This window comes from Parus major, chromosome 5, assembly GCF_001522545.3.
Source record: "Parus major isolate Abel chromosome 5, Parus_major1.1, whole genome shotgun sequence".
NCBI lineage: Eukaryota > Metazoa > Chordata > Aves > Passeriformes > Paridae > Parus > Parus major.
In genome coordinates, this window is record NC_031774.1 from 58,374,209 (window position 1) to 58,393,660 (window position 19,452).

At 45.6% G+C, this 19,452-nt stretch overlaps 1 protein-coding gene across 10 annotated transcripts in view; it reads right to left on the reverse strand.

Moving 5' to 3' along the window:
* Nucleotides 1–1,221: 1,221 nt before the first annotated feature.
* The window catches only part of KTN1 (kinectin 1), a 74,375-nt gene continuing 56,144 nt past the window's right edge, over nt 1,222–19,452 (reverse strand). For 5 of the 10 annotated variants that reach the window (XM_015631398.3, XM_015631392.3, XM_015631393.3 and 2 more), the window contains 13 exons: nt 19,321–19,411; nt 17,269–17,355; nt 15,368–15,457; nt 14,267–14,350; nt 13,610–13,699; nt 13,434–13,526; nt 11,911–11,982; nt 11,410–11,493; nt 11,127–11,210; nt 8,812–8,895; nt 7,447–7,539; nt 2,883–3,002; nt 1,222–1,732 (listed from right to left, as the gene is read on the reverse strand). In XM_015631398.3, the coding sequence (XP_015486884.1) occupies nt 2,898–3,002; nt 7,447–7,539; nt 8,812–8,895; nt 11,127–11,210; nt 11,410–11,493; nt 11,911–11,982; nt 13,434–13,526; nt 13,610–13,699; nt 14,267–14,350; nt 15,368–15,457; nt 17,269–17,355; nt 19,321–19,411 (1,057 nt within the window). In that variant the 3' untranslated portion in view covers nt 1,222–1,732; nt 2,883–2,897. The remainder of the gene's footprint in view (nt 1,733–2,882; nt 3,003–7,446; nt 7,540–8,811; nt 8,896–11,126; nt 11,211–11,409; nt 11,494–11,910; nt 11,983–13,433; nt 13,527–13,609; nt 13,700–14,266; nt 14,351–15,367; nt 15,458–17,268; nt 17,356–19,320; nt 19,412–19,452) is intronic. The other 5 variants (XM_015631401.3, XM_015631396.3, XM_015631397.3 and 2 more) reach the window with 4 other exon arrangements.

The window sequence follows — 19,452 nt, forward strand, 5'->3', positions numbered from 1 at the left end:
GGACTTGCCTCAGGGACAGGAAAGAATCAGAGCCACAGGGACACCCCCAGCCCAAACCTTCATCACTGGAGCTCCTGGGTTATGTTCTTCAATCATTTTAAACCACTCAAAGCTGCAGGCATCCATTAAACTGCCACTCAGACCCCAAAAATAGGTGTTTAGACACCTGCTAGAGCCTCTGACCCCAACCTGGGCAAGTGTGGAGAGCCTCCAGGGTTCAGGTTTTCCTTGGATCTGCAGTTGCAGGGCTGTGTTTCTCCATCAAACACCTACAGGAGTCAGGCTAATGGCATTTGGGTTTTAACTCCATGGAATAACATCTCCATGGAACACAAGGCTTTAGTGGTCACAGCTGGAGCCCAGGGGTAGCTCCTGTTTTGAGGAAACCACATTTTCCAGTTTTTTCTCCCTCTTCTGAGCTATTTCACAGCTCCCAGCAGGACTTGGCATGATCCAGATCACTGGAACCATGTAAGGAAGAGGCTTCTTTACCTCCTGCCTGGTGAAGGCCAAATGTTAACTAGAAACCAGCACAGAGGGGAGTGTGAACAGCTCAGGGTGAGCAGTTTGATCTGCTTCACTTCTGCAATTAACCCCCAATTAACAACTGACCCCTGTTTTATTGCCTGCCCTCAGATAATCACATCCTCAAATGTTCTAAAAAACCAAACCACCCCTCACCTTGCCCACTGCAGGATCCCACAGCAATGAGAGGTTCCTCCAAGATGCACAGGAGGGGACACCTTATCTCCCCACGCCCCCAGGAGAATCCCTGTCCCCTCAAAGACCCTCCCCACACTTGTTCCCAACAAAGCAGAAGGTAACAGAGCATCCAAACTCTCTCCCAGAGCTCCTTCCACCCCAGACTCCCATGCAGGGGGTGGATCTGGGGCAAATGGACACACTCTGCTCACCACTGGCTTTGCCACATCCAGGGGTTCCAGCTGTTCCTCCCACTGATCCTTCCCAAACACGACACAGAACCACAATTTACACTGCACTCTGATGGGGTTTTCTTGTATTTTTTAAAACCCCAATACCTTTTTTCTTTAGAACAAAAACTCACTCGGAGTTGCCAACTCTCCCCAGTTTGCTGGTGCCTCCTCCTCTGCCCAAAAACAAACACAGTGGGTGCAGCCTGATGCTCATTTCGGGGAGGGGAGAGGTGGAAACCTCACCTGAGTCATCCAAATTCACTTGAAAGAAAAGAGCAGGAACACCTTGAATAATAGCATCCCTTTATTTGCTGACACCATTACAAAAACTGATTACATTAGCAACCAAAAAAAAAAAAAAAAAAAAAAGTGTTTGTTTACTTGAGGTTGAAGTCAGAGGCAGCTAATCCCAAAAATGTAATTAAGTTAAACAGTGTACAACATCAGTATTAAAATGTCATTTCCCATCGGTGACTTTACCACGTTGGAGTTTTCTGAACAAGTTTTATTGAGCAAAATAAGATAAAAGATTATGTGTTTACTGTCTCTCCAGGAATGTAAAGGTCTAATTATCCAAACAGGTTTGTTTTTATTATAAAACTAAACTCTGGAGGTGTCTAGAGAGTTGGTTTTCTTCTTTAAATCAGTAGTCTAACAAGGATTAGAAAAGACAAAACTCTGTTCAGTGTTTCTGACGAAGTAGAAAGGGTGAAAACATAAATAAGGCTTTAATTTGGCAAAATATAATACAATGCCTTCTGCCATCCTCAAATGAACGATTCCCCCGTGACTTCAGTCTGCAAGAGAAACACAAATCACAGGTCAGAGGAGCAGCCTCCCAAGGGAACAGCCAAACCCCCACCTGCAGTTCCTCGGTGCCAGCTCACCAGGAATCCCAGGGGAAGGAGCCTGGGTGGTGGAGGCTGAGCAGGAAAAGCCTCCCAGGGCAGAGGCCAAGGTGCAGCAGCACCTCCCTCCCACCTGAGCACCCAGGTGCCCTCCAGCAGCTCTGCTGGCCCTGAGTTACAGAGGCAGGAGCATAAAAAGCACCTGAATCAGGAATGTAACAAGTCCCCATCCTCAGCAGATGAAAGGGAGCTCTGACACTCCTTGTTCAGTGCTGCCTCCCAAGACAAATTCAGACCCAAATCTGCATCAGCTTCCTTAAAAGGTTCAGTGTTATCCTGAGCTTATCCAGCCTTCAGCTAACTCTGGGTCATTTAACTTTATCAGCACAAAGGTCCAGGTTTCCAAGCTGGCTGTGTACTCGAATTAAAGCCTTGTCCACGTGTCTGTGGCTGGATGAAGAGCTCAAACCAGGCTGATGCTTCAGACACCCACAGCCAGGCCCTGCTGGCAGCTCAGTGAATGCCCAGGGGGTTATTTTAAATCCTTCATCCCAAAGCAATCAGAGCATGGAAGTGCAGGCAGTTTGCTGGTAGAGCAAATAAAGAGGAAAAAAGGCACAGGAGAACAAAACTTGGGGCAACCAAGTGGCAGGGAGGGGAGGAATTACATGCCTACAGAGGAACATGGGGACTCCAAGATCAGTCTCAGGTAATTCTCGTGTTCATCCAGAGAGGAATAAATCCAGTGCCCACCAAAAGCTTTTTGTGATTTGCATGTGGAATTTGGATCAGTATTAGGAAAAGATTCCTCACTGAAAGTGTTATCAGGGACATTGGAACAGGGCAGTGATGGAATCTCTGTCCCTGGATTTAAAAGCCACATGGATGTGGAGCCTGGGGACAAGGTCAGTGCTGGCCTTGGCAGAGCTGGGGGATGGCTGGACTCAGTCTTGGACCTTAATAATTCACTGATTCTGTGATCTGATTCTAAAAAATCTCACATTCTGACAGGAGACTTGTTAATTTGAACAAAGTCCCACCAGGACACACCAATGAACCTTCCCAACAGCTGAACTGGGGGACCACTGTCCACACCCACCTGGCTGTAGTGTCCTCATCCCTTTGACAGCATTTGGCTTATTGACATGAGCAGCTTCTTGAGATGACCCACATCCTGGGTAAGATTCACCACCACATTTCGCCTTTTATCACTCAATTCCTGGAAGAAGGGAAAAAAAAGGAAATCATTAAAAACTCATTTACAATCTAATTACCAAGAAAGCCTAGAATTAGATCCTCTGTATAAAATTACAACCCATGGTGCAGATGGGAACAATTCTTGTCAGTCAGAGGGTTTATGGAGAAAAGGTTCAAAGTCAAGGAGTTCTTTCCTGTTCCAGGAATCACCTGCACATCCAACTCCTACCCTCCCTGCCTGGAACTCCAACATTCCCTGTTTCCAGGAATTGTGCTGATATCCACAGCTGATCCAATCTCAAAGGTTATTTCCCCCACCAGCCTGGTTGAATCCCCCACAGACGTGGTTTGTAACACAGGGACGACTTCTGGCCCCACAGCAAAACTCCTGGACCACCAAGGCCTGGGTGTGACTGAGGATTTGTGGGATGGTGACCTCAGCAGTGCCCAATAGCCCAGCCCAAAGCAGCTCCAGCTGTGAAACAGCATTTGGAAGAGCTGCCTGCAGAGCCACAGCCTTCCCCAGCCACAGCCATCCCATGGATTCACCCTCTGCTCCAAAGCCCTGGGAAATTCCCACTTGCCAGCAACACCTGGACTTGGATGAGGGCTTCACAAAGCAGTCCAAGCACCAGAAAACACAGAGAAAAGGGAAAATGAAAGCTACCACAAGCTAGAAAGTTTCCTGTGATGAAATGAAAATGCTGTGCTTGTGTTTAAATAAATGCTTTTTTTTTTTTTTTCCCTAGGAATCCGACAGTTTATTAATCAGGAAGTGTCACAGCTGAAGATGGACTCTCCCCCTCCTGCCTGTCAGCCTTGCTGGGCTAACAGTGCTGTGTAATCCCTGTTTTATTGCCTTTATTGATTAACTCCTCCAGAGACACACACAGCACTCCACACCTAACACACACCTTCCTTATTCAGCTCAGAGCACAGACATGCAGATCACCTGCAGGAGAGCTTTTCCTTGAAATTTAACAGCTAAAAATAAGCAACTCTGCCATGGTGTCAGCAGTGCAGAAGTACCAAATCCTGCACAGGAGCACAGAGGGGTCTGCAGGCACTCAGCATCTGTCAGCCCCACTCTGGTGTTACCCACAGAACGAGACTGATGCACAATGGGGGTGAAAATCTCTCCCCAGAGCTCCAGGGAAATTAGAGGGAGTTCAGAGAGGGCCATTTTCCCTGCTCCCATTTGGCTGGAAATGCAGAATGAGCAGTAAATCAAACTCAAGCACCTGCACCATTACAGGAATGACTCTGAGCTCAGACAAGAGAACAAAATCTACAGCAAAGCTCTTACTCCTGTGCAACTGGTAAACATTTTTCTGCAGTAAAAAAAGCCATTGGGATCTGTATTAAGGTAGCCTTAACCTGTTTTACCCTTATTAAAGTAGAAAATCAGGTCTGTCAAGGCTGAGACTTGGCTTAGCAGTCTCATACAGACTGATGGAAGTGGAAAGGCAAAGGCAATTAGCAGCCCAGTAGATGAATTAATCCAGCACTGACCAGCAGTGAGGCTGCCTGGGCAGCAGCACAGAACCAGCAGGAGCAAGGAACGAGTCCTCCAGCCCACTCCCAGCCTGGTTCCCTCTCTGGGAACAGCTCCTCCCTCATTTACTGCATCTCCCTTCTGTTTTGTGACCTCACTAATCTCAGGCAGTGTTCACTCATGAATTACAGACATCCCAAATCCTCCTGGGGCCAATCCTGACTACATCCCAATGGATTTGGGCTCAGCACAGATCTCCTGCAGCTCCTGCTAACCCAGGAGTGCACAGCTGCCTTACACAGCCACTGCTGAGCCCCAGCCCTGTGCTCTCTGTGACTCAGGGGAAAAGAGGGGAAATTTAGGTCAAATATACAGAAAAAATCCTCCCCTGTGAAGGTGGGGAGCCCTGGCACAGGGTGCCCAGAGCAGCTGTGGCTGCCCCTGGATCCCTGGAAGTGTTCCAGGCCAGGTTGGACAGGGCTTGGAGAAACCTGGGCTAGTGAAAGGTGTCCCTGCCCATAGCAGGTGGAACTGGATGGTCCTTAAGGTCCCTTCCAACCCAAACCATTCCAGGATTCTGTGACTCCACTTCTTTGGGACATGAGGATGAAGAGAGGAAGAGGATGGTAGTGGGGAAGCCCCTGTGATTTCAGACCCAGCAGCTAAAGCAGGAGCTGAACCTGCACAGATTCCCCTCTGCTGTTTCACACATATGGCATTCCCAGTTTCCAGTGATGGAGTGCTCTGCACTGAGATTTGGGGGGAAAAGCACATTAGATTTCACATAAGCCTCAAAATAAGCTCAGTGCCTAAGCAAGCTGCTGAATATAAATGACTTCCTTAAAGCACACTAAAAAGCCCCCTTTAGTCATCAGCTGGTCCCCTAAGTGACAAAGCAGCTGATTAGAAACCCCAAATGGTCTATTTTTAAATAGAAAGAAAAGGAGTCTAAAGAAAACACTCTGAGTTGTGTTTGAGGGTTTATGCATGTATCATTTCTCAATTTTGTGGGTTGGTTCCAGCACCCAGAAGGAACAAATATGTTCATTTTCGAGCATGTGTTTTCAGGTCCTTCATTTAAAAAAAAAAAAAAAAAAAGGCACTGTTGCTAGGTGGAAGTGGCTGGAAGACTTTCTTTTTTGATCTCAGAGCTATTTTCAGCTGGGTTTTTAGGCTTCTGGGGAGACGGATTCCTTTTCTCCCCTCAAAAAGAGGAAAAATAAAAAAGGCAGCAGAAAAGGCTTGGAGAAAAGATAATGTTCTAATTCCAGCCTCTGCCAATGGCTACCTGTCAAGAGCGCTGCTTAGACAATTAATGTATTTTTACTAATGAAAGCTTAATTGCAGGTTTATTAGGACTGTTTTTCCACATTCCTCTTTAGAATAAAGCCATGGATATTCTGGCAGAAACCTGGGCTCCACGATTTGCAGTAAGAGCAGAGCAATGCGAGAGCCAGAGGAGTTTTGTGAGAATTAAGGCAAAGGAGCAGGTTTGGGGCACCACAGGACATATCTCCTGCCAGCCCAGCTCAGGAGGGCTGAGCAGAGCCACCAGCCAGGAATGCCAGGGCTGATGGCATCGCTGTCCCCATGCACCACAGGGACAAGCACAGAGAGAGCTGGGCATTGGCTTCAGGGGAGCTTTTCCCCAGCCTGCTGCAAACAGGGACACACAGCACCTGACTGGCACCACAAACCCCTGGCCTCACCCTGGGAACACAGGGAGGGCTCAGCAGCCCTCCCTTCCTGCAGGAATCAGCTCCCAGGGTTGACACATCTCAAGTCTCACAGTGCAGGGGTCCATCAGCACCCATGACTGATTAGCCTGGGAAAGCCATTTCATTCCTGTTAATGACCTCAAAAAAGGCTTTTCTGCAGCTCTCCTCAGAGGACCCCGAGCTGCTTCTTGCAGCTGATGAAGCACTTAGGTTCAGCAGTTAAAAGGAGTTGATATAAATCATTTGTCCTATCAGCAAGTGCTCCTCTCCCCCTCAAACAACAGCGGTTCCCTCCACTCTGTCCCTCAGAAGAAAATGGGTAATGAGTTCCACTGACACCAGTGAGCTGGGAGAGAATCTCCTGCAGCCTTCCCCTTCCCAGCTGCCTTCTGGAAAGCTATGCCAGGGCTGGTGTGTTTTTCCAGGGATGGAAACAGCCAGTGACAAAGCCCCAGCCCAAACCTCTGTGCAGGTGGTGTCCTTAGGGTGACACTCTGAGTACCAGCTCCACAGCCAAGCGTGCAAACAGCCACCCACAGGCTCAGGGGAGTCAGCTGCAAGTGTGAGAAACTGCCCACCCAATTCCAGACCCTCAAGCTGCAATTCCCCTGCTGGAGGATACAGGAACACCAGCAGAGTCACCCACCCACAGCACTCAGGGCTGCTCCCTACTGAAGCTCATCTCAGCAAGACTTTGCTGCTGGGCCACATCAAGCTCAACACAAATTCCCAGGAGACAGGACCAGCTGAAATCAAGGTCTGGCTCTTGGCCACAGCTGTAGAGGAGGAGCAGAAGGAACCAATTTCTGGCAAGAGAATCTCTGCCTGTTACAGGTTGTGCAAGACTGCCCTTCTTTGGCATTACTGATGTTAGCAAGGGCCAACCCAACAGTGTTTTCAGCTCACTTAGTCATCAGCAGAGTTAGTTTCAGCTTTCCTTTTCCCTTCTTGAAAGGACAAGTCTGGGGATCTCCCCACTTTTGTCCAAACCAAGCCAAAAACTCATCAAAAGCCCAGAATCTCTCCCTTCCCTCCTTGTAAATCTGAGCCACAGGAAGGAGGTCACAACCCAGACAGCAGCAAAATTCCCAGTCAATCCTTGACACCCTGGCAAGCTGTAGCACCAGAATCTTCATTCCCAATCACCCACCAGCAGCAAACATCCTGTTCCTTTGCTGCACCTCACTCCCCAAAGAGGTCACTTTGCCTGAGATTTGTGTGGCCCCTGAGCAGGAGCTCCAGGAAACACTCACCGAGTCTGTGCAAACGTCGCTGTTTTCAATAACATTGGCATCCCCAAAAACCTTCCCAATTTCTCTCTCCAGAGCTGCCAAAGACTCCTGGGCCTGTAAGGGAGAGATGTCATTAAAAAAAAAAGGCAGGAAAGGGAAGGCACAATTAGCAAGCCCCCATCTCCCTGTGAGCACCAGAGACACAGGAAATCACTGCTCAGGAGGAAATCTGTTTTATGCCAGACTTGCTCCAGGGACCAACCCATTTGCCAAGACTGACATGTCTCCTCACAATCAGCATGTTGCATGTCAGCCTGTCTGCACCTGAGAGCAATCCTACAGGGGAGCTTTAATAGTCTCACATCAAGTTATTAGGTAAAAATCATGCAGTAAATTTCACAAGAGCAGGAGTGCTGATCTCCAAAATCCTAACCCCAGCTCTGTATTTATGTAGGATATACCATGAACCAGACACCAGCACAGCTGGCTTTGTATGTCAATAATATAACTGTCCAGAACAAAATGTTTTAAATTCTTCATTACAGCAGGTTTCCTTTAGCTTCTCACCTCCTCCAGGGCTTTTATGATCATCTATCCCTGTCCAGGACCAGATATGCTCCCCCAACAGCATTACCCACTCCAGTCCTGGAAGAACTCAGCCCCATTTGCTTACTGTGCTGAAGGAACAAGGTGTTACAGGGTCTGGAGTCAGAGCCCAGCCACTCCACAGGCTATTCCTGTCTCCATTTATTAATTCTCCCATGACAGCTTTTGTTTCTGGAGTGACAGCCAGCACTGAGACCTCTCTCATGCTTCAAGATTTTCCACTCCACCCCATCTTGTAAGAGCAGTCATTGAGGACAAGCACAGGAAACCCACCTGCTTGTCCCATCACATTTGCACAGATTTAACTTTTAGGATTTGCAGTCTCCTGGGTTAAAATGGATATGGCACCATGTGCAAGAGGGCAGATGCTTTGTAAATCAGCTTGCAACCCTCTGCCATTTGAGATTGAATTTAAAAGCCTCAGGCTGCAGTGTGGGTGGAGGGCTGTGGGACAGGCTTTTTGTTAGGCTGGGGTTTCTTTTAAATAAAGGGTTATTTGTCAGCCCTAAATCACCACTTGTTCCTATTGGCATAAAATTATCGTGAACAGGGGAGTCTTTCAAGAAGGATGATTAAACAGAGCTTTTATTTGCAGTTTTATCATTTCTGCAGACGTGCAGGTAGAGCTCTTACAGTCCCAGCCCATGGAGCAGAACACCCCAGCAGGCAGGCAGATCAAATCAAGTTCCTTCAAACCATCATTTCCAGCACTGCAAAACCACAGACATTGAGGGGTTTTGCTAACATTTCTATGTGCAACTGCTGAGGGTCTCTGCTTACCTTGGGCAAGTCACCAGCTACCTTTTCTCTCTCGTTCTGATCAACTTTGAGCTTTGACAATGTTTCATTTAGCTGCGTTTTCAGCTGCAAAACAGTAACAAAGCAAATCAGTTTCCCTCACGCACACAGATCTCATCTGTCTGTCCCAGGGATTAACCCAGTGCACATGGACTGCAAAGGGAGTAAGATTTACTAACAATTACTGCACACATGGGATTAGTTGACATGTATGATGAGGTCTACAAGGACAGTCAAGGAAGAGAGACTCCATCTGTAAAGATAAAGGTAAAGAATGGAAACTACAGAAGAAAAAAATGTGGTTGGCATTGGCTTCCTTACAAGTGGTTTCAACTTTGCAACTCCATTCCAGGAGGAGCATCAGCCTCTCCAGCATCCTTAACACGGGAGTCAGCCCAGACTCCAACTTAATTCACAGCAAATATGCAAAAATGAGGATTGTCATCTTCCTAGAGCAGCCTAAACAGTCTCTCTACTGCTGAATAAACTAAAAAGCTCTACTTGTCATCTTAATAGAGCACCACTTACTACAACTATGTTGACTTAACCAGTCTGTTAATGGCACATCAAGGCATGAATCACTGACAGGGGGATATTAAGCTGTCGATTGTGTTTAGATTCAATCCAAAAAAGTGAAACTATTTCAGTCAAGAGGGATGAATACTTCCTACTGGCTGCAGTCAGTACTTAAACCGCAGCCTTCCAAAGGATACACAGTTTTTTAAAGGGTATTTTGATTGCTCTTCAACACGGCACACAGAACCAGCCACAGCACTTGAGGCTTGAGCCTCAAACAGAAGTGCTAACAAGGAACTCGAGTGCCAATTTTGCTGGATTTGTGTCTCTGAAGTGTGCTGTGCTAATGTTCACTATTCCTGCTGTCAATCTTCCTGGGAGCCAGCAGGAGATTAAAGGAGGGAACAATGGGCTACTCAGAGCCCTCAATTCTCACTGACTCCAAACCTACACATTTTATTTGTCTCACCCTTGGATGGACTCCCCCTCTGGAGCACCTGTGCTGGTGAATGCTGGGCTTATACATTTTGGGGAAGCTCCTCTGCAGTTTCAGCTTCTCCATGCTCACCTCTTAAATAGTGGGGAACCCATTCTGAAATCACATCATTTCTATTCCTCAGCCTCCTGCAAGAGCCACTCCCACACGCTCAGGACAGCTCTCCTGAGCCAGCTGCATGGAGGTGGCTGTTTAACACATCCTCACACTCCCAGCAGCACATTGCACTCAAGCTGCCCTAGCAGGGAGCTCAGCTTTTTAAGCTTTTGTTGTGCACAGAAGTAATAAACTGCTGTCTCAAAGAGGCTGGTGTTTACTGATTAACTCCAAGATAGGCATTCAATTCCCATCTCCCTTGCTTTCAGAATGAAAGGCTTTGCTTGCTGAGGCTGGTGTACCATTAACTTCAGCAGATTGTTACTGTGGTGGTGGTGATTTTCCTAAAACAACTCTTTCAACCCAGTTACATCAGTGGCAGTAGCTTGGTTGTCCCATCATCCCACAGACACAGTGACAGAGACAACCCTCCCCAGTTCTGGCTCAAAAGCAGGAAAGCACTGGCCAAATACAAGCAGAGGAAGGCTCTGACTGCTCCTGCAACCTTAAAAAACAGGTCACTGAAACAATTGAGAAGGGAAAGGGCTCAAAATGGAAAACCATGCATCCTTAGGTCTATCCTGTTAATCCAAGTCCTTCTTGAGAAAGCTGCTGTAGGAGCATTATTGGCTGGAAGCATTTCTAGCCAAACACTCTGTAACACATGCAAGCACCAAGCCAGCACAGCCATTCAGCCACAGCAGGGTGTCAGCAGCTGAATGGCTGAATACTCTGAATTAATCTAACTTTGGGTCTGGCCAATTTCTGTTCATAAAGAGCAGGATGGAAAAGGCTCTGCACAGTCACAGCACTGCTGCATCCTCAAAAGCTCTGGGAAAAGAAACCCCACCAGAGAATAATCTTCCAGTTAAACCAATGAGAGCACCACTTTTGCTGCTCCAAGGACATTACATGTGCTGCTGCATATGCCTGCACTGCAAATCTTCTCAAGAAGTTTCAGGAACGAAAGTCTTACAGACTTTGGGAAAAAGTCTTTAAGAACCAGACATGCTATTGTTAGGAGCAGAGAAAAGAGACAAATTGTAAAAGTCAGACTACATAAATGATTTCAATGGACAAAAATATCAAGCTGAAGAGGTTAGCAGAACAGACAGGATTTGAAATAAGTCTCCGCTTCATACGTATGCTGGGAGCCTCGTTTGTGCCCAACGGAGAACAAGCTTCTTACCAAATTTAACTCTTCATTCTGTCTTACTGCTTCAGAATATGAATCATCAAGTTTTTTCTGCAATTCAGTCAAGAGATCTTTGAGCTGAAATGAAGTTTAGAGTTTTAGGATTTGTCTCCTTAGGATGCCTGTTCTCTTCTGCTCAGTTATTAGTGTGCTGCTCTACCCTAAGGTCACAAGCATACAAACTCCTCAGCCACAGGGGCTAAGCACTAGGTTAGTTTGCCAGCCAACTGGTAACCAAAAGGAAAAAAAAAAATACAGCTTGGACAATTATGTTTACCTCTCTGACTTCTGAAACATAAGTAGATCGTTCTATTTCTGCCTTTTCTAGTTCACTTTCCAAATGTTCTCTCTCTTTTTTAAGCTAGAAACAGAAAAACAGAGTTAAAAACAGATGTTCTCAGTGCTTTCTTTGCAGTATCATTTGCTTGATTTATAATTGGCTGTAAATTTCTATCAAATATTCCATGATGTTTAGAGAGCATTTCAAACCCAGTGATTGCACAGTGCAGATTTAAACCTCAAAAATAAGATAAAAAGAGAAAGAATCAAGCCCATGATTGTCAACAAGCAGTGAAACTGCCCAGTCTCACAAGAAAGAGCCCCAGTGGGTGAGTACAGAAGTAAAAACCAGAACAACTTTCCAGCTTCTCTGCCTTTTCAAAACCCTGCCCCAAAGGTTTGGGTTAAAGTGAGAAGTTCAGATTTACAGCACAAGCCTAAATGGTGTTTCAACAACATAAAGCTTCAAAGACAAGAAGAAAAAACCACCTGCACGTACAGTTTCAACTTCTTTGTTTTCTTCCTTTAACCTCTCCACCTCGTGCTGCAAAGAAGTGACCACAGAATGTATCTGCAGTTTGGGGGAAAAATAAAGATATTTAGTTGGGTTGGTTTGAGACAAACTCTGTATAAATACACAAGATTGTAGAAATGATCTAAGAATATTAAGGATGAAATCAGAGTGGCTGAATAAAATAAGATGTTCACTCAAATAATTCAATATACTGATTCTACACCATTCCTATCTATTCTCAGCCCAAGTTCTCTGACATATTTAGAGCCCACATGCCTGAAAGATTTGGAATATAAGCACTAATCCAGTTGTCCATTAACCACTGTAAGGAACATATCCTTCCCAGACTGGGAATAGCCACCATCCACATACCCAAAACCAGCATTTTTAGCCTTATTTGGGGCTGTGTAAGTGCAGCAGATGGCAGCACATCTATAGTTCGAGATCTGATGGCCTTTACAAGCCCCTCACACAAGATTTTTATAAATCATCTGTTTGCTGCCAGGCTCACACAGTGGCACTCAAATTTACTAAGCAGAGATACTTTAGAAACTAGTTTTCCAAAAAGCAGTTTGACCTACTTTAATTCTAGATTCAGAAAAAAAACATAAAAGCCTTTTCTCTTCCCACTTTTGCTAGCAACAGAGCCTTCCTAAAAGGAAAGCTTTGCAGGCAATTTCAAGTGTAATTAGTTGACCAAAATGGATTGAACACTACTTTAACAGCTTTCAAGAAACTGTTATGATTCTATGATACTTCAATTTTAGCACAAAGAGTCTGTTCACAAATATACTTGGAAAAAAACCTATGTGCTCAATAAAAACAGAGTCCAAGTTACCATGATCAGAAAAATATATATTCCTGGGCACATGATTGGGACACTTGTATATTCAATCTTTGGCTTCCTATCCCATCAGCATTAATATTATTACTTAGTATTTGCTTCCTGCAGCATCTGCAATGGATTCTCCATCCCTGGAATTGTCCAAGGCCAGGTTGGATGGGGCTTGGAGCAACCTGGGATAGGGGAAGGTGTCCCTGTCATGGCAGGGGATGGAACTGGATGAGCTTTAAGGCCCCTTCCCACCCAAACCATTCAGGGATTCTGTGACTGTGACACAGATTTATCATAATGCTCAAAGACTTTATACCTGTGCTGTTCATTTTTCTTGCTTCTGCAAAAATGGCAACAGAAATAGTGATACAAGTCTAAAGATCTCAACAAATCCTCCATTTTTCAGTCTCTTTCATGGAAATACATCCCTTCAAAAATGAAAACCCAGCCTTCATATGAAGCTAAGTATCAGAGCACCAAAATACCACTGAGATGAGGAATCATTCCTATTATACTTTTGCAAGCTTCACCTTTTTCATCCCCTGGTCATGCAAACATCAAACCAGGCAGCCAGGGCTGTTCCACACCTGCCTTCACAGAGCTCAGACACCCTCTCTGACTTCAAGCAGAACCTGCCTGGCTGCTGAGGAAAAAAAAACAACTTCAGAAATACCTGTTTAAGTTCCTTCTGTGATTCTTCAACTTTTATCTTCCATTTGCTTTCTTCCTCTTCCACACTCCTCTGTAGCCTTTGTAGAATCCCCTCCTAAGAAGAGAGAGGGATTTGAAAGCTCAGAGCAGAAGAAAGGCAGCTGGAACATCACAGAGGTGACCAGGCATCCCACTTACTGTCTCTGCCAGAACAGATTTGTATTTCTCACACTCCAGCTGCAGCAGGATGTGCATTTCCTCAGCCTCCTTCAACTTCTGCTCCATAGCCTGGCAAAGGAGGAAAGGGACCACAAGAGTCACATCTCAGTGGATGGATTTCAGTTCTATTCATCTTATTTCAACAAGCTGATATCACTCCTGGGCAGGTCTGTGTCTTTCCAAGCCATGAAAAGACACCAGCAAGTGCAGTGCACACCTACAACTCTCAATACCCAACCACGAACTTTTGAGTTACTGAAAAAAAAAAACCCATTACTTAAAAAGAGAATGGGGATTTTCAATTCCACGAGGTACTTATCAAAGATGCAAATACATTTCTGTAAATATCTAAACAGCAGGCCGCCCAGAGAAGCTGTAGCTGACTCATCTCTGGAAGTTTTTAAGCCCAGGCTGGATGAGGCTTGAAGCAACCTGGGATAGTGAGTGGCATCCCTGGCCAAAGCAGGGGGTGGGAACTGGATGATTTTTAACCCAAACCATTCTAGAATTAATAAAAAATTATTTTCTTGTGACTTGCCTGAGAACCTGAACTTCCCAACCCAAAGCACAATTTGTAAGATTTATACTGGACAAACACATTATGTCACCCACCACTTGTCCATCCTTGGTGCCTACCTTGACATCTTCAGATCCTGAAGAAGCCTCTCTTAAATATTCTTTAGCCATCTTTTCAAACCCACATATCCACTCGCTGTGGCTCTGTTGGGAAATCATTCAGTTAAGGCTGAGAATAACCTCAGGAGAACTCCTCAGGACATTTGGCTCCCCACTGCAGGCTGAGGGAGCAGAGTTTCAGTGCCACAAGTCCCCAGAGCTCACACACAGCTCGATGGTTGTTTTCAGCCACACACAGCTGGCAGCAACCCAGGAGCACGAGGTGATGAGACACACACACAGCTCAGGGGGCCCTGATGAGCTGAAATACAGCTGGGTGACAGAGGACTCCCTGCAAGTGTCAGGATTCTGCATAAACATTTGAAGATTCAAAGGAAACTTTACCAAAATTCCTGAGCACTTCAAGCAGATGCTGTACAACTCTAAGATTGTTTTCCAACCTTACAGGAAGTCTTTTTAAAGACTGGTTCATCAGGACACTTACTTCAGCACATTTGGGAACAATTTTAAATATGGATATTCAAAACCTCCAGAGGTTTTAAATGAAATACACCAAATTTTTCCAGACTCACTTGATGTTATTCACCCCATCTGAACCCCATAAACTCAGGGCATTTTCCCTGCAAACCATTGAAAGCCACCAAAAATATAAAATTGGAAATTGGTGCTTGGGAATAAAATAAACCCCCCCTAAATTGTATTAACTGTCACTGAGACAGTGCAACTCCTCTGGAAAGGTTGGGAATGTATCAATCCCCATCGTGCCAGACAGTGAGCAAACACAGCAGGCATTATCCACCCCTAAAAATCTACTATTTCAGTGAGACACAAGATAACACAGACAGGTAAATCAGATGTTGGGGCATAAAAAACACAAGAAAATAACTTTGATTTTGCTCTTTTAACACTTCTTGAAGCAACCTATCTGCAGCTTTGCCTTCCTGTGCAAGTACAGGCATCACCAGCAAGAGAAACTCTCATCCCACTGCAAACAAAACCCTTGTGGGGATAGAGGGGCTGTGAAGAAACACTCCAGGACTGCCCAGCACAGCAGGACCAGAGCTCCCTGACTCCCAGCAGCAGGTTAGGAAGTTCTCTTACCATGTTGGAAGGAAGAGAGACTTTGGGGAAGAGCTTCTGGAGGAGCTGGCGCGTCTCCACCTCGGCAGCTTCCAAATGCTGCTGCTTCTCCTAAAGTGAGAGGAGGGCACAGGTGAGATTGGGCACCAACCTGCCAACAGCCTCTCCTGTGCCTGCAGCAATTTACTTAACCCAGGAAGTCTTTTTCTAAGTGAGAAAGGTGCTACAGTCCCTAAAATTGCCAGTAAATTGCTTCAGAAATGGGCACTGAATTGCTTCAGAATTCAGCCATCGCATTTGCTCTAAAGCTTTTATTTTCTGAAGTTCTCCTCCAGGCTAGCTTGTTTGTACAGAAATTACACCATTGTTCACTTGTCCACAACACAAACTGCACTGTGCTGAGTAACTGCACCCACAGATCACACCAGCCCTGCCACTCTAGTTAAGTGAGCTCAAAATCAAATAGTTCAGTCAATCAACTATTTTTATATTTTAATCTGTACTATTCAAATAATTTTAGGTGTGAAAAAAATCACCATAAGGTAATGTCATCACATCAGAAACAGAAGTCAAGTCAAAAGGAAATTTTGTGTTAATGCACATTTGAACCAGGCCAAGAAAGGAAGACTTTTAAACATTACTTTTAAATACTTAAGAGGAAGCCACTTACATCCTCTTTTCCCAACCCTGGATGCAATGGGATAATTATTAGAGCTGTGTGACAATCTCCAATTTTATTTTTTTTTTGTTAGTGCTCTGCAAATATAAATACCCAGAGCCAGAGGCACCACAGATCTGTCCTTCCATGTATTTAACATCAAAAGCAGAGCAGCCACAGGACATGCACTTGTGGCAGATTGGGTTAGTTTAGCCATACAACACTCAGGCTCCCATTTAAACTTAAATGTAGAAAGCCCAACACACTGCACAGAAGGGCAGCTTTCAGGCAAAATCCTTCACTGATATTTGGGATTGTTTTTCCCTTTGACATCAGTGCTGCTGCCTGGCTGCTCCGAGTTCCTCTGCTGAAGGGATCGGTGGCGTGAGCAGGTTGAGATTCAGAGACAGAAACACACAGGAGACATTAGGTGGTGAGGCTGTGCTAAAGTGCTTTAGTTGGCAGAGGTTTGGGAGCCACCATGAAGTGGCAGAGGGGCTGATTGCTGAACTCTTCCAGCTGCAAGAGAGAGCAGGCAAGTGTGAGCACACAGCGAGAGCAGGGACAGGCTCCTCCAGCGCAGAGCGGGGACGGCTCCAGGACACAGACACACAACCCCAAACACCGCTCCTCTGCTCCTGGCTGCACCCCTGCTGCTCCTGGAGACAGCTGGATGCTTTTTTTGTTTGAGTTCTGCACAGTGGCACAGAACACTGAATCAGGCCCACAGCAAACACAAGCTCCTTTCAGAGCAGTTCACATCCCATATCATTTTGAACATTGGTCCAAGTCCCTGTCGAGCTTCACATGCCTTCAAGGAGGAAATTCACAGCTGTGGACACACCATTTTTCTGAGAAGCTCCCAGGTATAATAGTAATGATAATAATAACAATAATTATAATAATTTAGTCCTGATTCTTCCCAGGTCCAACAGATCTGTTCATTCACAGCCAAAGAAAGCAGGATGCTCACCAGCACAGCTTTTAATCTGGAGCTCCCCACAAATCAAAAACAATTCACGACAGCTCTAACAATTATGCAAACAGAAATCAAAAGTCAGCATGCCCACAAACTAACCATTAAAAAAAAAACAAACAACCTAAAGACAACAGGAAGAAGCAGAGGTGAAAGTATATGAATGATCACTCAGAAGAGATTATACTTAAACTGCAGTAAAAGTTAAATGTCTCCATTTCACTTAAAAAACCAGCTGCAGATCTGCTTCTAGCTTAACGCATCATTTCTAGCAGTCAACATTACAACCTTGGCAGTCTTGTTCACTTTGTCCTGCAGCAATTTTTCAGTTGATGCCAATGCTTCCATTGCTTCCCAGTTTTTCTCCCGAAGGTCCTAATCATTTTTAGAAAGAATGATTTCAGTTCAGCCAATATTCAAACTGTTTTCGCTTTTACTTCAGAGATATATTTCGCATTACATTCCACCATTTGCATTTAAATGCTGGTTACTGCAAGGTGATTTTGCTGGGGAGTGTGACATACACTAGCAAAAAACAAGTGTGATGTTCAAAGAGTCTGAATGATAAGTGGGGAGGGAAAAAAATGCCAATTTCTGCCCAACCTGCCCCCGTGTCCAAAACTGATGGAAATGTTACTGCAGAGCGTTATCACTACAGCGACCCCACACTTTGACTGCACTTGTAAGAAGAAAGAGGGAAGTTTCCAAAAGTAGTGAGGAACACAGACACCAAACCACAGATTACACAACAGAGTGTTAGGCATGTTGCAGTGCAGAACCCAGCATGGCCCCAGGAGACATGGAGGTGTGCACATTCACGCCCCTGATCCTGCAGCCAGACCTCGGCCCGACCCCGCTGCTGCGCCGCGGCTGATTTTGGGAACACGCAGCTCAGGGCTCGCAGCTCTCTCCACTGCACCCACACAAAACTGGTTTGGTGCTCAGCAGCCCTCCTGGGAGGCTCTGGGATTTCAGCAGAGGGGAGCACATCCCAGATCCACGTGGGAAGGCCATGGTGCTGTGCTCCTCCTGAGTCTTTCTTGGCGAGGTCATCAAACGTGTACTCCACAAGATGTCAACGCAAGTCAGTGAGAGGCTGAGAGCTCTTCTAAGAGCAGCCTCACAATCTCCTCTAGGAAGGATGGTGGGACCTTGCACCGAGGAGATTACAGTGCTTGGGATTTAGACTTAATTTTTTCCAACCCTCAGAGCAAATCTCCTGTAGCAAAGGGCTGTTTTGGAAGGGTTGCATTTTAAATTCATCAAAAGCCTAGCAAGCACCTAACACTAGGTTTTACCTTAGCACTTCTATTTTCTCACAATCCTAAGGGCTGTTCACAGGATATAAGCACAACATTGAATTCAACTGAGAACAAGTTGGGACCTACAGGCCTGGTCTGCCTTTAGCAGCAGCCAGACTTCTGCCAGCAGCACAAAGGGTATTCAGACCCTGGGAATCTGCAGGATCAGACCTTCTGTTCTAACTTTCCAGCTCATCTGTCTTCTGAGACTACTCAGCCTCTTTCTCTCTACTTTATTTCAACTCTTAAACAGCACTCCTTGCTCAAAAGTTCTCAATATTTTCCTTGTGCATTTCCCTTAGATTGCCTGACTATTAGGAAATAAAGCTTGTTGCCTGGTATTCATTGGATTTTACAGGGTATCAAGGAGAGACAGGTGAGATAAACACCCTGTATTTTAACTTTCTTCCTTGTAACTTAAAAGATAACACTCCCCTGCCCTGCACAGGTAATGCATTACAAGGAAGTAACTCCACAGCTTTGTGACTGAAGATACAATCTTTAATTCCATCTACAAACAACCCAGACTGCACCATCAGCAGCTGTTGTGAAGGAAGGCTCCATCCTTCACATCCTTTGGAAGATCAGGATTAGCCACTCTTAGGAATGGGAAGAGCCAGATCTGAGCACCCTGAAGGTGATGTCTCCCCCCATGCCCACACACAAGGACCAGAACTCTGTCAGATCACAGCACCTTTCCTCCTCCCACCCTCCCTTCCCTTGGCAAAGGACATGTTTCTGAAGAGGGTTAACCAGCTTTGAATCCAAACCCAAGAACTTGCTGTGGGATGTGTCCCCTAGCAAGTCTCCTTCTCTCATCCAATCAAGAAATTGTCCAGGAGCTGACACAACTCTGAGCACTCAAGTCAGGTGTGCTGAGTCACTCCCAAGAGGAAAGGAGTGCCCAGGGACACAATACAGCAGACAGCTGTCAGAAATGCTCTCTGCAAAATGCCCCAGAGGCTTCAAGAAGTGCTGGGAACACAGTTTTGGTTATTTTGGGGGGTTTTCTGGGGTGGTGGGGGAAGAATTTCCTTACGTTGTTCTTTTTCCTCTGCTGCTCAAAAGCATTTCTCTGAGAGGCGAGCTCACTCTGGAGACTGGCAATTTCCTTCTCTTTGCCTGCAACCCTGAATCAACAAAGGGAACCACAAACAAGTCAGGAGACACT